This window comes from Mercurialis annua, linkage group LG5 (assembly GCF_937616625.2).
Source record: "Mercurialis annua linkage group LG5, ddMerAnnu1.2, whole genome shotgun sequence".
Lineage (NCBI taxonomy): Eukaryota > Viridiplantae > Streptophyta > Magnoliopsida > Malpighiales > Euphorbiaceae > Mercurialis > Mercurialis annua.
The window spans coordinates 17,527,959-17,543,435 of NC_065574.1; the positions used below are offsets into that span (position 1 = coordinate 17,527,959).

General features: G+C 32.2%; 1 protein-coding gene and 1 long non-coding RNA gene across 2 annotated transcripts; one reads left to right on the plus strand and one right to left on the minus strand.

Annotated features, from left to right (window-relative positions):
* Positions 1-458: 458 nt before the first annotated feature.
* LOC126680536 (probable LRR receptor-like serine/threonine-protein kinase At1g56140) lies at positions 459-13,183 on the minus strand. The gene is made up of 24 exons (XM_050375673.2): positions 12,993-13,183; positions 11,132-11,315; positions 9,970-10,041; positions 9,814-9,885; positions 9,489-9,560; positions 8,908-8,979; positions 8,755-8,826; positions 8,591-8,662; positions 8,384-8,455; positions 8,183-8,254; positions 8,025-8,096; positions 7,870-7,941; positions 7,693-7,758; positions 6,922-6,984; positions 6,517-6,561; positions 6,298-6,359; positions 4,797-5,176; positions 4,510-4,705; positions 4,017-4,175; positions 3,643-3,761; positions 3,340-3,550; positions 2,224-2,455; positions 1,849-1,999; positions 459-1,482 (listed from the first exon to the last, which is right to left on the minus strand). Exons 1-24 carry the CDS (start codon positions 13,099-13,101, stop codon positions 1,057-1,059), a joined length of 3,123 nt encoding a protein of 1,040 aa, XP_050231630.1. The 5' UTR covers positions 13,102-13,183; the 3' UTR covers positions 459-1,056.
* Positions 5,175-7,049, plus strand: LOC126680540 (uncharacterized). The gene is made up of 2 exons (XR_007641218.2): positions 5,175-5,410; positions 6,864-7,049. It is a non-coding gene; the product is annotated as an uncharacterized LOC126680540 (long non-coding RNA).
* Positions 13,184-15,477: the final 2,294 nt, after the last annotated feature.

Below are 15,477 nucleotides of genomic sequence, written 5' to 3' on the forward strand. Positions count from 1 at the left end.
TCATACATCACGTATATTAATTAATTCAACTATTACATTAAATAATTTTTTATTAAAAATATATTATTATTATTAGTTATTAATGTTTTTTTAAAATTTAAATTAGAAAAATTAATTATAAAAAAACTTGAAAGCTGTTAAATAACCCGCGCAACGCGCGGGCATCGACCTAGTAACTATAAATACTTGAATCCGTCTTTCTATTATTCTAGTTTGGAGTTGTTTAGAAACCCGGATTGTATTTTTTTGATTGCTTCTTTGTCTTTGCCTCGCTCTAAATCCGTTTTGTTTTTTGAGCGTTGGTTTGCCTTTTCTCAAGGCTTTTAATATATTTTCATTCATTAAAAAAAATAACTATGTACAAAGTTACTTGATTTATACTCCTTAAATTAATTTATATTTTCTTCTATAATTAGGCTCAACAAATAAGAAAATGCTAGAATGAAAAAGAAATTACATAAAAATAAAAAGCTACTTTTCATAAAAGATTAAATTAATCAACAATTATACACTTGTTTATTTTGAATTGTATTTAATTACTCTTCTAAGGTGCAACCAGTACAATAACATTCTCTACACCAAATGGGTCTTCTCTTGCTTGAAATTGAATTTTAAAACATGATGTAACAAAAATATTCCTATGTGTAGTTTACTTTGTACAATCATTTTTCCTATTGTGTAATTTATTTTGTATAGTGAATTTTTTCTCCCAGTTCTATAATATTTTCTTTTCTCAATTTGTTCCAATACTATAAAAAAGTGAACTCATTTCACCATGTAAGATTATTACATGTCCATTCATAATCAAACACGGTGACATAATTGAGTTAAAATCGCCGATCGGCCGCATCAAATCTAATTAAAACAAGTTAACTCAATCACCAATTGATGTGGATTCTATTAATTGGCGACGTAATCCAATTAGGCCACGTGTTAGATTATGATTAACAAGTTTATAATTCTACATGATGAACTGAATTTAACTTATAACTTTTCAAGGACCAGCTCATGAATTTTAGCAGACCTATATGAATGGCATAGACGTGAAAATGACACTCATCTTCCTGTGCCAATGAGGTCACTAAGCCTCGGTTCTGTAACATTTAGAGGAGTGTTTGCTATTTCAACTTCTTCCCGCTTAATCGCATTGATTGGATGGTCACGACGGCTTCCAAGATTCCTGTCAATACTAATCAGAGATCCGGCGGATGTTTTAGTATCTCCATAGCCATAAGAGATACCACAATGCAAATCCTTGAGATCCCAGTCACTTAAATAGCTTGGCTTCGACGTAACAACACTAACTTCAATGTCTCCAGTAAGCATTGCCACAACACGCGACATTGCTGGTCGCGTTAGGGGTGATGCCTGGGTGCACAAGAGGGCGACTCTTATGAGTCGAAGAGCTTCATTTTCATCAAAACCCATTAATCTTGGATCCAGCAGTCCCAAACTTTGATTATTTTCATAAAGATTCCATGCCTAGATACAAAAAGGATAGAAATAATTTTTTAAGAGAGTTAACCGGGCAAAAATCACTCAAAAAATCCGGACAAACTTTATTAATTCTAACCCCTAATCTTTTAGCATAATTTAAATAATCGCATTTCAATTATGAAAAAATGCTCAATTTGAGTGAATTATACTCAGTTACATATATGGGCAAGTCACATACGTAGTACTCGCTCAAACGAGACATTTGGCTACAACTGAAATTGCAATTATCTAAATCAGATTAAAATTGACAACATTAAACGGTTATGGTAGAATTAATAAAGGTCGGTAAGGAGTGAATGTTTTAAATGATTATGCCGAAAAAAAAATAACATCAAAGTATGATGATTTTACCCATCCAAGAAGATATATCCTTTTCTCTTCTGAGCTATTCTCATAGTTAGGTAATCCGCTAAGGACTTCGAGAGCAAGAACACCAAAGCTGAAAACATCAGCTTTCTCCGTTAGGTGTCCACGCATTGCATACTCTGGTGCCATATAGCCACTGCATGTAAATAAAATGTCTAGTCAAGGCTAATGTTGTTTTTGATTATCACATAAAATTCAATGAAGGAGAAACTATGAAAATTCAATGTCATTTTGATTATCAACAAACTTGCATGAATTGATAAACATAATCATTGCTGTACTTGTAAATGGGCATTCAGTACAATTAGGCAAGGAGTGGATCATGGATTTGAGCAATTAAAAAAGGTAAGAAGAGATTACATTGTTCCGGCAATTCGAGTGCTGATGTGAGTTTTCTTTTCATCATAAAGCTTTGCCAATCCAAAATCTGATAATTTGGGGCAGAGTTCGTCATCAAGCAAAATGTTACTTGCCTTCACATCTCGATGCACAATCCTTGGCCTTGACTCCTCATGAAGGTACGCTAGCCCTCTAGCGGTTCCTAAGCATATACTGAATCGGGTTGGCCAGTCAAGATGCAAGCTAGTATCTCCTGCATGAGTAGCCAAATCTATATTCAATACTTAAGAAGTTCCATTTGAATTTTTAATACCTTTTTAACATAAATTTCCTTCTACCCTTATTCTATTTTAATGGTTGAACATGACTAATTAGAATTTCAAAGCAATTAATAGGCGTAAAAGAGACATAAAAAATATGTATTAATGTCTTCTCAAACTGCGTATATTAAAAAAGTTCATTTTTTAAATGTGACGAAGGGAGTACTAGTTTATAACACGGGGTCATCATTGTATATAAGTAGGATAGAAAATTAAAACGCAAGTTATACTAGAAAATTAATAAAACCAGTAGTTGTACAAATAGAAAAGAGCCTGAAATTTTGAGTAAAAAATGGAACTTAAAAATAAATACAAAAAATCCTTTTTAGGGGGCCGTGGTCCCCCACGGATTCTAAGAACGGTCCACTACCAGTGCCCGGTGGACCAATCAAAATGAAGGTTGCTTCTAAATCAGTACTTTTAGTACAGGTTAAAATTGGTATTGATTATTTTTTAAAATAATTTTGTCCTTCACATGTTTCCTAAGATTAGGATATTATGGTCAAGGGTGCGCAAAAACCGAACCAAATCAAACTGACAAATTCAGTTTGATATTATAAGAATTTGTTTTTTGTTTGGTTTGCATTTGGAAGTAAAAAAAAAAGTTAGTTCAGTTTTGGTACAACCAGAATCCAAAAACAACCAAATTCGGTTCATTTAGAAATATATCAAATTTTTGTAAATTTGACTCAGTTTGGTTTTCTAAAAAAACCGAAATTCCGGTTAAGTTCAGTTCAACTGAACGCACCACCCCTAATTATGTTCACCATGTTGACAAAGTACGCGTCATTGTTGAACCAATTTTCTAAGTTCATACCAAAGAGTGCCTGATCGAGACTCTTGTTTTTGAGATATTCATAAACCAAGAGGCGCCTATTTCCTTCAATGCAGCAGCCATACAGTCTTACAAGATTGCGATGCTGCACTGCAGATATTGTAGCTATCTCGGTTATAAATTGATCTTTCCCCTGGTGAGATGCCAGGGAAAGTTGCTTCACTGCAACTTCCCTTCCATCAGAAAGTGCGCCCTGTAGATTACCAAAATTTAGTAACCAAAATTTGACATCTATGTACATTGTATGAAATGATCGAGTAACAATCTTGCGAATGAATTTATTACCTTGAATACAGGTCCGTATCCCCCTTCTCCTAGCTGATTGGAAGGGCTGAAGCCTTTTGTGGCCGTTCTTAATTCGGAGTAACTAAAAGTGATAGGTCTAGAGCCTATTCCGGAGAGCACTGCAATGTGAAGCATTATAAAAAGAAATTCATCAGCTAAAGACAACTTTACTCTAGTCCATAGCACTATGCTAAAGTTGAAATATTTCAGTAAAACAAAATGAATAAAAAAAGTTCACAATCTATTTCTATAAAGTTTCTAGCAAACAGATAACAAGTTTAAAAAAAAAATCACCTCTTCATTGATGTTAAAATGCATGAAAGCAGCAAGAAGGTTTAGTATTGAAATCGTTTCGACTTTATCATTAGTCATACCTTCCTCATCAAGACGGCGTGCTTTCCTTCTGATGTAAAGAATTAAAAATATCAGTATGAAGCTCAGGACTCCAGCAGGGACAGAAATACCAACAATCAACCCTTGACTGCTCTTCTTCCGAGTATTAGGCGGTATTCCACTAACTGAGGGTCTGAATGCTGTTATTCAAATTCAACTACCATTAGCAGTCGGCAAAAGCAAGCATATTTTGAACATCTTTAGTAGAGTCAAATAACCAAATCGCCTAAAAAATCAAGTAGGTGGCGTGGCTCCAACCATAGTTATATTATCTTAACACACCCTCGCACACGAATATCCATTGGCTTGAAGCAACTTGAAGTGTGGCTAAATAAGCACACGGGCCCACCTCACCTTATGCTCAAATGTTTTAATTAACCAAATGAGTGTTGCTAAGGATTGAACTCTAGACCTTTCAATCATAGAAGCTCTAACAATAGTTTTAATATTTTAACAAGTAGGAAACTATACTACCTGAAACCACACTTAGTGCTGAAATGATTGGTCCATAATAGCCTTGTATGGGCGTGCAGCAGGTCCCCTTACCAGCCCAAAACAAGTGAATTTCAAGATAGTTCTCTGTAACAGTAGCATTAAATCTCTTAGTAACTGCACGCTCAACTCCACCTGCGTCCTTTGATATGTCAAAGTCCTGCAATAGGCGTCTTCCCTAGGAAACCAATAGAAAACAAATGCAACTTTAATATATCGGATACATAAAACTTAGATTATTCACAATTTTCTTAATACACCATTTCTACCTGTATATAAATGTCAAAAACACGCCTCCCATTGCTCTCCCAAATTTGCGAGCTTCTGTGTTTTAATGCGGTTTCCGCAAATAATAGAGTTATGAGGTAAGGTCCATTTTCGAGGCCAAGGCCATAGTATCTAATTGAACCAGGGGAGATCCTTGAAGTCAGATATAGTTCTGGAGTGTTGGTGCTGGTCACCATTGATTGTGTATCTTCAATATACGTTGGATTCTGTCTATCAGCATAGAAGCCTGTAATACTGACTGCCCACTTTTGAGTATCAATTACACGGATTGATGCCGCACCTAGAGATGAATTTTCGGCCTCAAACAGAATGCCATCAGCTCTCATCTCTGGGCCACCGCTCTTTATTGAAAAATTTGCATCTATAACAGATAATAGCATAATGTTATAGTTCCCAACTGATTACATCATGCTGCTAATGGATATGAATGAAGTTAAAATCAATATCTCCACACCTTATGATAATTCAAAGAAGTTCCGAAGGATCAAACATGGTTTACGAGTCGACATAAATATACTCCAATATTTCCATCCTATGGGATTTAAAATCAAGTTTTGAACACACTGGATACTACAGGGCAGATGAACAGATAAAGGTTTGCAAGTTTAACATAAATAGATAAATGATATGCTTGAATTATATACTGCTTTTAACATCATGCGACCTCGTCCTTTTAATTCTTACTTTTATCTTTTGTGAAGTTAAAATTACTTTATGTTTGCACTAATTTTAGGTAACAAACATTATGCTCAGCCTGACAGTATTAGTTGAAACTTCAATCGGTGATATTTCCTGACTAGTAATATGCTTACCTAAAGTATAAGTAGCACTTCCAATTATAAGATCATCCTTGACCCTGATTAATTACAAACAATTGATTCTATTCGTTCAAAGTTCATCCAGCATATATTTTCAAGTTCAACATGCCATTTTTAATTAATAATGACATTAGACTATGACACCAGTGTCTACACTGAGCTGGTACTGAATTGCCGCACTGCCTTCACAAAGAAAAAAACAAACGGAATATAATTGTGGCCACATTCCCATCGCAGAAAGCCCTGCGCACCTCTAACCTCTAGGCTGATCTTTTCTCTGTCAATCTAGAAGTCTAGCAATTCAAGATATTAATTAGAATCTAACAGTTCATGTTATCCCCAGCCGGCTCAATGATGTCAGTATTACCAACCAGTATACATGTAACATTCAAGGCATGATTCTCAGGCCCAACAATAATTAGTATCATGTATAGAGTCTAAGGTGCAATCAGAAGAAAAAATTATAATACATAATTCAAGAACTTCAATAATTTGTGCAAAGTTTCATGAAGTTGTTGCAAATGGAAATTCCTCTTAAAAATGGTCATCTGGTGAGTAACCTAGAAAATTCAAATGTATTTTCCATTTATATATATATTGACTTTTTTTTGGATAAAATTGTTGGCACTTCCTTTGGGAAATAAATAAATGTGTGAGAGCTTACAGCGTGGAGCATTTCTGTTGCAAGGAAAGTTTCTCTGCAGACAGTTCAACCCAGGAATAACACTGCATATAGTAACAACTGTTAGTGCTTCTTTAGATTGGAAAATACAAATAAAACTGCTGATAAAAGCTCAAGTGCGGAAGAAATGTAGCATGAGCTTTTCTTCAGTTAAATATGCACTGAATAAACCGAAGGTCAGTTAGTGACTCAGTAATTCACCTTATGTTTGAGCGGTCGAATACAAAGTTGTTGGCTACTAAATTCCTGCATAATTCAATGAAGAAATTATCACACATGCATGTAGTACCATATACCAAAGATGCAAAGATGATAAAAATTAAAAATAAAAACCGGTCTTGTCGTGATGGAAGTTCATGCCATCATCACATTTCGGCTATTAATCACTGATGTCGGGAGATTTTGGTTTAGCTGATTAAAATGGTTTTCTATAACAAGATCAGCTCTCATGATATAAACAAAAATAGTTTATCTCTGATGTAATGCATCATTATCATCTCTGGTTCAGTGCAACTAATCTGATGCCATTTTCATTAAAATGAATACAGGGAGGAACGCCACAAAATGAAGATGCATGAAAGAAAGCAACATGATTTGGGGACATACAGTTGTAGATTTGAGTTTACCCATGAGGGAAATCTTCCTGTAAGATTATTGTAAGATAAATCTCTGCAAAAAATAAGTGAATGCATCAGTACTAGTAATAGAGTGGAAAAGAGGCGACCATTTGAACTTGATAGAATAGTAATGAGATGTTCACCAATTATGTTTTCAAAAATCAGGAAAGTAAAATTACAAATAGTCTGAGAACATGTCATCTTGAAAAAACTTGCTTCTCCTTTTCATGGATGAAGAATCAGAAACATACTAACAACACTCGGTCATTGCAAATAGAGTGGAAAAATGATTGATATACGCAATGAGAACTGTCATTGCAACAACACTCGGTCTAACAAATGAACTAACTAAATGTAGGTCCATGTACAGCTGTCAAAGATGGGCCATGGCAGTTAATAAAAGTTGCAAGACACTGCTACTAGTACTTCTAATTTCATATTTATTAAATGGCCGACTCCAATTCTGTCGAAGTACAGGACAACGGCTGACACTTTGATCAAAAGTTATACATCTCATAAAAGGGATCCATTTGAACAATGAAATATTAAGAACCGAAGAAACGTAGATTTCCTATGCACACGTGCACACATAGACACACATGCAATTTTTAAAGTTTAATAGCACACCAGTATGTGAAAAGCAAACCACCCAGAAAAGAGATTGAAGAGCAGGAGAATGGGGAATGCTCTAACATTGCTGATAAGTATAATACAATAAAAAGCAATAAAGCACCTTCTTTTCTTTGGCATGAGCACTTACATAGCTTGAAGAGCATCACTTTTTGCATTAGGAAGGGTTCCAGATAGGCTGTTATTTCCAAGAAATCTGGAATATAAGAATGACATGGAAGGGGTAAAGTCAACAGGATAGTTGAAGTAGAAAAACAAAATCAAACTAAGTTCAACTAATAAAGAAAATATGGCATTCGATATTTACAAGAATTCGAGAGAACTCAAACTGAACAGAGCACTTGGAATTTGGCCAGTTAAACTGTTGAAGCCCAGATCCCTGCAAGGAAAATGAGTGATAAACAACAAGACGAACGGAATTACAAGACCGGAATTTGCATTTTGAGGTTATTGGTAACTTACATGGTTTTTAAATTTTGGTATTCTCCAATGTCAGGTGGAATAGTATCAGTGATCAATGCATTCCTTAAATTCCTTTATACAAATATACGAAAACATGAGCAATCAGTATAAAATTAAGACTTGAAAATGATTACTGATGGTTTTTTTTATTAACTTACAAGTCTGTCAAATTTTTCAAATTCTTGATAAAATCAAGAGTAGAACTCATATTTTGTAAATCACTGATTCGCCTGCATGGACACGTGCACAAATTACTGAAAATGGCTTCTTTTATACACAGGAACACATATAAGACAATAAACACCCTGTGTGTTTATGCCAACAACAGACTCTTAGAATTTTTGCAACGAAATACTCACAAAGAGCTCATTGAGACCAAATTAGAAAAACTGGATGGTATTGGACCTTCAAAAGAATTCCCTTGCAATCTCCTGAGATTAATCAACAGCATAATTACTCCTATTGACATAGACTGCAGCTTATACATAAAACAGATATGCAAACTGCGATTGCATTTACAAAACAAGGACGCAATCATGGACAAAACTTAGAAGATTTTATCCTACAAGGTTGTAAGCCCTGTCCAAGTTCCAATGAAGTCTGGTATCTTCCCGGTGAAAGGATTATCGAATGCCCACCTAACATAGAAAAATCATGCCCTTCAAATCAATGAAGATCAAAACAGCAAAATAGCTCAGATATATGCATGTGAAAGTGAACTTTTCCTTACAGGATTCGTAGCCTTGTGAGATTGGCAAATGTAGGAGGAATTTCACCATCTAGACCACAACTATTAATATACCTAAAAACACCAAAACATGGTTAGTCTCAAACGAGATAAGTATAAATTAAGCAAAAGAAATATGGTCATTCGGGAAGTTACAATTGTTCCAGTTTGACCAAATTTCCTATTTCAGGAGGAAGCGATCCAGAGAAATTGTTTACACCAAGTGACCTGTTTAACACAAGATTCAATTCAAACTGATAAGCATATGCTTAAATGCACTTATGCATGATGTATGCACTCTACTCTCAGGAAAAACTACAAACAAGTAAAAAGCATAAGAAAAGTATTGCCAAATAGAAGCTAACTACCTGAGATAAAAAAAAACTGCTCAAGCCATACCAAAAGCCAGAAAGAAGAACAAAACCCCGCAACTGTTTTGATAAATTCATTAATATTTAGTTTTTGACAAAAAGATGTCAAGTAGAGATTTTACTTATTCTGTACTAATTGATAAAATAAAATCGAGCTTAGAACTAAAATTTGTATTTATACATTCATATTAAATAATCTTTATGATAGAGATAATAATTTTCAGTTTCGCATTCCTTTCATCTCTTTAAAAACATAGAGGATTGAGCATTTATATATTAAAGTAAAGATGATTGAACATCTATTATCATAAATAGGAACATTTCACAAATGAAATCGAAGATGAATTGCATAGAATGGCGTCTTACAACAATGTTAGATCTTTAAGGTTTCCGATTTCCTTTGGGATGGGACCTGAAAGTACGTTGTGGGCAACTGACCTAATTACACGAAAACACAGAACGTCATTCCGGCCAAACATGAAAATCAAAGAAAATAGAAAAATGAAAGAAATCAATTAAAAGTTAGTAACCAACTCAATAAAAAAAAACATAAAACTTCACAACAAGGATCATTGTCGAAACCTGCAAAAGTAAGTTACTACCAACTCAACATAGCCTATGCTTTACAAATGTATAGTCATATATAACAAACTTCAAAATGTTGATGCACAGTGAGAGGTGTTGTACTTACAGAGTTCTTAATGCAGTTAAATTTCCAATAAATGCCGGTAACGGACCAGTGAAGTAATTTTTGTCAAGTTTTCTACAGCATAGAATCAAAATGTAAATATAAATAACTACTATCAATTTAGAAATAAACATTATTTTTAATATAATCCATCCTTACAGAAAGACAAGGCGTTTCAACACCAGAAGTGTTTCTGGAATTATGCCTGGTTTACTCAGTCCATACACTCTCCTGCAAAATGTAGTTGCAAAAGAACTCATAAGCAAACAACTTACTTATTGCACTCATCTTATTTTCATCATTTTCATGACATGTTTTTTCTTAACGGATGACATGATGCACGGAGTCTATCTAAAAATTTCTCAACATAACATTTGTTAAAGTATTTGTTAAATTTGGTAACACAAAAAAAGAACGTTATGACATGCTTTTCAAATATTTATTGTCATTTTTAATATTTATACTATATTTAAAAGTATGGATGAAAGGTGGAGACGTGCACATTTAGATAAGTACCGTTTTTAATTAAATTGTTAATTTAAAAATTACACTACTAATGTAATTAAGATAAACTAATATGTTACTTATTAAAGTAAACCGCTAGTATTTCTTTTTTTTTTACCAAAGGCTGGAAAACCGCTAGTATTTCAATACAATAAAATTACCACAGCTTTAATATTATCATATTAATTAAAAAATTACACTATTGTTTACCTAAAATAAATTATATTACCACTTTAATATAATTTATAAAAAATAAAATTACTTCATTAATAATCTACTACCGCTTAACTACTATTCTCTCTGTTCCAAATTGACATTTAGTACAGGACAAACACAATCATCCGTATTTAACTAAGTAGTGGCTCTATTTGCTTTTTTTTTTTCTTCATGCATTCTATTTAATTACATAAGTAATAATTGAGTGTCTATTATTTGATTCGCTAAAATTTAAATAGTGTCGATTAATTTGAGATGGATGTACGATTAAGTTGGTCTATTCCATTGCTTAAGAAATGGAGGATGTGTTATTCTTTTGATTGAAGTGTGTAATCCAGTTTTTATTTAGTGATTAAATTAGGCCCCGAAATTTTTATTGAGAGATTAGAATTATTTAGTAAATTCATCTAAAGTTTTTGTCCAAAAATTAGCATTTTCTAATTTTTATTTTATTTTATAGTATGCTAATTATTATAAAAAATGATGTAAAATTTGAAAAAATTATTTAATATTCACCAATTATTTACTTATTGCACTCATCTTATTATCATCATTTTCAGGAAATGTTTAAACAATAAAAAGAATGGGAAGAGAGACGTACAGTCTGATGATGTGGCAAGTAGAATTATTGTCGAAGGTACAATCACATTTAATAGCAGGATTATTGGCAGCAGCTTCCAAATCACTATCATCAATGGCTGTTCCTGTGCATGGATCTCCGCTTATGTTCCACAAATTCACCGATTGTGTACTCCATCCTTCAAATATCTCGTTCAATGCTCTCACTGTAACACAACATTACATCCTAGCTATTACTATCATTTTTATACATTATATCTCGATATGACATGCCACTACTCGGTTGCCAACTTATCAATTTTCACCGGATTTTTAAATGGTATATGTATTTGAGAAAAATTGATAGTTCATGTATGAAAATGTTTAAATTGTGTGATTAAAATGAGAAAATCCTATAAAGTTGGTGAATTTTTATGACATTAACCCTTAATTTTTTAATCTTTTACAAATTTATCATTCATTTTTTTATTATACCATTATTATATGCTATGACTAATCCAATTTTTTTTTTGAAAAATGATAATAAAAATACACTTTAAATAAAAATTATATAGGAAATTTAATTTTAAAGATTGTTATTATTAGAAATGGATAAGTATTTGGGAAAAAAAGAAAAAAAATGGACAATTATGTCTTCATCATCCAAAAATACACGATTTTTTTGATTTTTTTTGTTTATAGCCCAAACTTTTAAAATTGTCAAATTTAACTTATTTCTCAATTTTACAGGGCCCTTTGCTTTATATTATTCCAATTTGTATTTTTACCATCAAGAATGCTAAACATGAAGGGCATGTTTATAAAATATTCTACTACAATTTATATAATTGACTATAATTGAAACTGAAAATTAAAAGATATGTTAAAATTGACTATTTTGAAAGTTAGAGCCATGAATATTCTCACCATATTATTTTTCACAATACTATTGTTAAAACTATACTAGTATTATCTTAACAACTTGGAAAATTGGAAAATTTTAAAATGTAATAATAACATGTATAGTAAAAAATAGTATAAAATTTGTACAAGTTGGTTTCTGTAGTTATCTTACGTTTTCCTTTTTACATATAGACGAGCCAGCAGTTTTTGAAGAAAAAAGTAGGTGGGTCCAATTTAAAAATGTTGACTGAGCCAAAGAAAGAAACAATCATACGAATTTATTAAAACAATGTTTGAAATAATAAAAAGAATAAAAATTAAATAGTGCTCGTCCCATAAGAAAATATCATTTTGAAATTCCATAAGTATAAAAAAAAAATACTTTTATTATTAAATAGTATTAAATGAATTATTAAAATACCTCTACCCATTGAGCATTAAATATAATATTTCTGTTTTCTAAATCATTAATTTATAAAAAAAAAAATTAAAGGTACTTTAAATTAGGCTTAATTGTTAAAGAAACTCATGAATTTGAGCGTGTTTTGCAATTTTATCACGAACTTTTAGTTATGACAGTTTAATAAATGAATTATCATTTATTTTTCGAAATTTCAAATACCGAGCAACTTCGTGCTGTCCACATCACTAGTTTTGTTAACGGAAAATTGTTCAGTGTTTAAAATAGTGAAAATTTAAAGATTAGTTTCCATCAGTGACAAAATTAAAAGTTCGTGTAAAAAATTGCAAAACACTAAACTTGGTGATTTTTAAACAATGAAGCCTTTGAAATAACTACCTACTTCTTAGAGTGAATGTGTAATTTTTTTCAATCTTTGAGGAGGAATTTTTTACCAAATAAGAAGATAACTGTAATGATCATCTTAATCAACAAACAGCCGACGAATCATAACCGTATAAACAAACAGAGAAGGAACATAAACAGCAGAAATTAATACTAAAAACTGGTAAAAATTAAAGGTATTGAGGAAGATAAGTACCTTCAGCTGGGTCTGTAGTAGTAGTATTTTGAGCAGTGGAAGTTCGAAGTAGCGAAGCAAAGAAGATGAAGAAGTAGCAGATAATAGAGCTCGACTTTTTCATCTTCATCGTTCAATGTCTTCTCTTCTGTCTGCAATTTTAGTTTGAAACCCATTTTGTAATAAATAATTAAATAGGTGATGATGACTTGTGTCTTTTGTATTCTACTACCTACTCACTACTTTTCAATTCTTCTATTTCCCAAACAACTTTCTCCTTTCTCACCACCTCACTTTTTCTCTTTTTATATTCTTTTTTTTATTTAAGGGTTAATTATATATAAAATCACCAGTTTTATATGAAATTTCAAAAATAACACGACTTTTAAAACATGTCAATTCAAAACAGCACTTTTCATTTCTTTCCAAAAACAACATGAATATATTTTTAAGTAAAATTTTGTTGACTTGGACACCCGATGAGAGTGTCACGTGTCATGCCACGTAAGCAAAAACGCCACTAAAATTTACCGATGTTATTTTTAAAACGAAATAAAAAGTGGTGCTCTAAATTGACACGTTTTAAAGGTCTAAGATTTTATATAAAAATGGTGATTTTATATTTAATTAACTTATAAATGTCCTGAGAAAGTATTATAAGGGTACGGTAGTCACATAAGTAATATAAAATAATAAGATAGATAGTAACAATTAATCACCAAGATTATCTATTCCACATTTTTTTAGAAATAAAAAGAATAGTTTGATTCAATTAAACTAAATTAATAACTAAAAAATAAAATTAAACAATTAATTAAAGGGTTAATTATTTATAAAATCACCACCTTTACACGAAATTGCAAAAATAACACGACCTTTAAAACGTGGCAATTCAGGGCACCACCTTTCATTTCTTTTCAAAAATAACACGGGCATATTTTTAGTGACATTTTTGCTGACATGGCGTGACACGTGGCACTCTCATCGGGTGTCCAAATCAGCAAAATTTTATCAAAAACGTGCCCCTGTTGTTTTTGAAAAGAAATGAAAGGTGATGCCCTGAATTGACACGTTTTAAAGGTCGTGTTATTTTTGAAAATTCGTGTAAAGGTGGTGATTTTATATGTAATTAACCCTTAATTAAAGTAAAATTTAAACAAATAGATTTAAAATTCAAGAGTTAATATTATATGGTACAGTTTCTAACATCATAAATTATGAATATTAAAATAATGAATTGTGATTCGAGCTGTTATAAATCACCAATTCACTTTCTCAAATATAAAATTAAAAAAACTATAAATCAATAAAATAGGGAACATCTAACTCACTCTCGTATTATTAAGCATATAGAGAATAAATTGAACTATAATTATGAAACAATCCTTAATAAATATTTAATTATTCACTCACTCTCGTGTTATGAATTCTTAAATTTCTAATTACCGGTTTCTTGTGTATTAGCTCTCTCAAGTTAAATACCCGACACAATCCAATAACATATGCGATCAAGCTAAATTAAGCATTAAGCACAGTAATTAAAATAAAGACAATCGCTGAAATTTCAAATCCAATTAATTATTGATGGAGTCTGCCTTCTGATCCGCTGATCTGAGCCTGCAAAAAAGGGTAGAAGCTAATCGGACAGTGGTTGTCCGATCGACTCTCCGATGCTAAAGTCAGTTTAGAGCTTTGAGCAGCGTTTTTAGTATATGAATATAATTGTGTGTTTAGGCATACCTCAAACTTCTTTTATAGTAGATGATAGTATACCTTGTAGAGTTATAGTAGGAAAGTGAATCCAACTTTATAGGATTTGACCCTAATTAGAAGTGATATTTCTTATTCAGACATGAGTCCTATTTAGGAACGTCAACATAAATAGTGTCGTCTTCCTAAGTTAGAGGTTATCTTACTAAGTTGGAGTATGTATCCAAATAGGTAAGATACTCGAAAATATTCTGTAGATATGGTAATCTGCCTGAATCCCGGGGTCGACGTGCTTTGTCCGAGTCCTCGGGGATTTGGTATTATTCCTGTCGGATATTGTTTCAGTAGAGGCAGATCCTATAGATTCGGCCACCTATTTCGTATGATTTGGCCCTTCGGGCGGGAATCCGGTATCGTCTGAGAATGGATCTTCTGCGACTCGACTCCAATGTAGTTAAGATAGGATTTAGTATCCATCAATTATAAACACATACTCAAATAGTAATCCTTGAATAGGGAGTTTAGCTATTCATATTATCAATAGGAACAACAATCATAAAAGATAGAAAACATAATTAGAATTATATACACGCCATATCTTGATATCGGCACCGTCGTTTTTCGTCTGAAATCAATCTTTCAGAAATTTATTGTCGGTTCTACGATGAATATATGCGGAGCTAAAAACTACTAAATCTAAAATCTAAGCAAAAAACTGTCTCACCTAATTTTGAAATTCCATGTAATATTTATAGAGCTTTTGCTAAATAGAAATAAAAACTAGGCCAAATGACCA

Excerpts from the sequence above, each read along its gene's own strand:
- LOC126680536 (XM_050375673.2), bottom strand. The coding sequence starts at position 13,101 with ATGAAGATGAAAAAGTCGAGCTCTATTATCTGCTACTTCTTCATCTTC. Across the intron at positions 11,316-12,992 it reads TACTACAGACCCAGCTGAAG|TGAGAGCATTGAACGAGATA; the intron begins GTACTTATCTTC and ends GTTGTGTTACAG. Across the intron at positions 8,663-8,754 it reads CTCACAAGGCTACGAATCCT|GTGGGCATTCGATAATCCTT; the intron begins GTAAGGAAAAGT and ends TTTCTATGTTAG.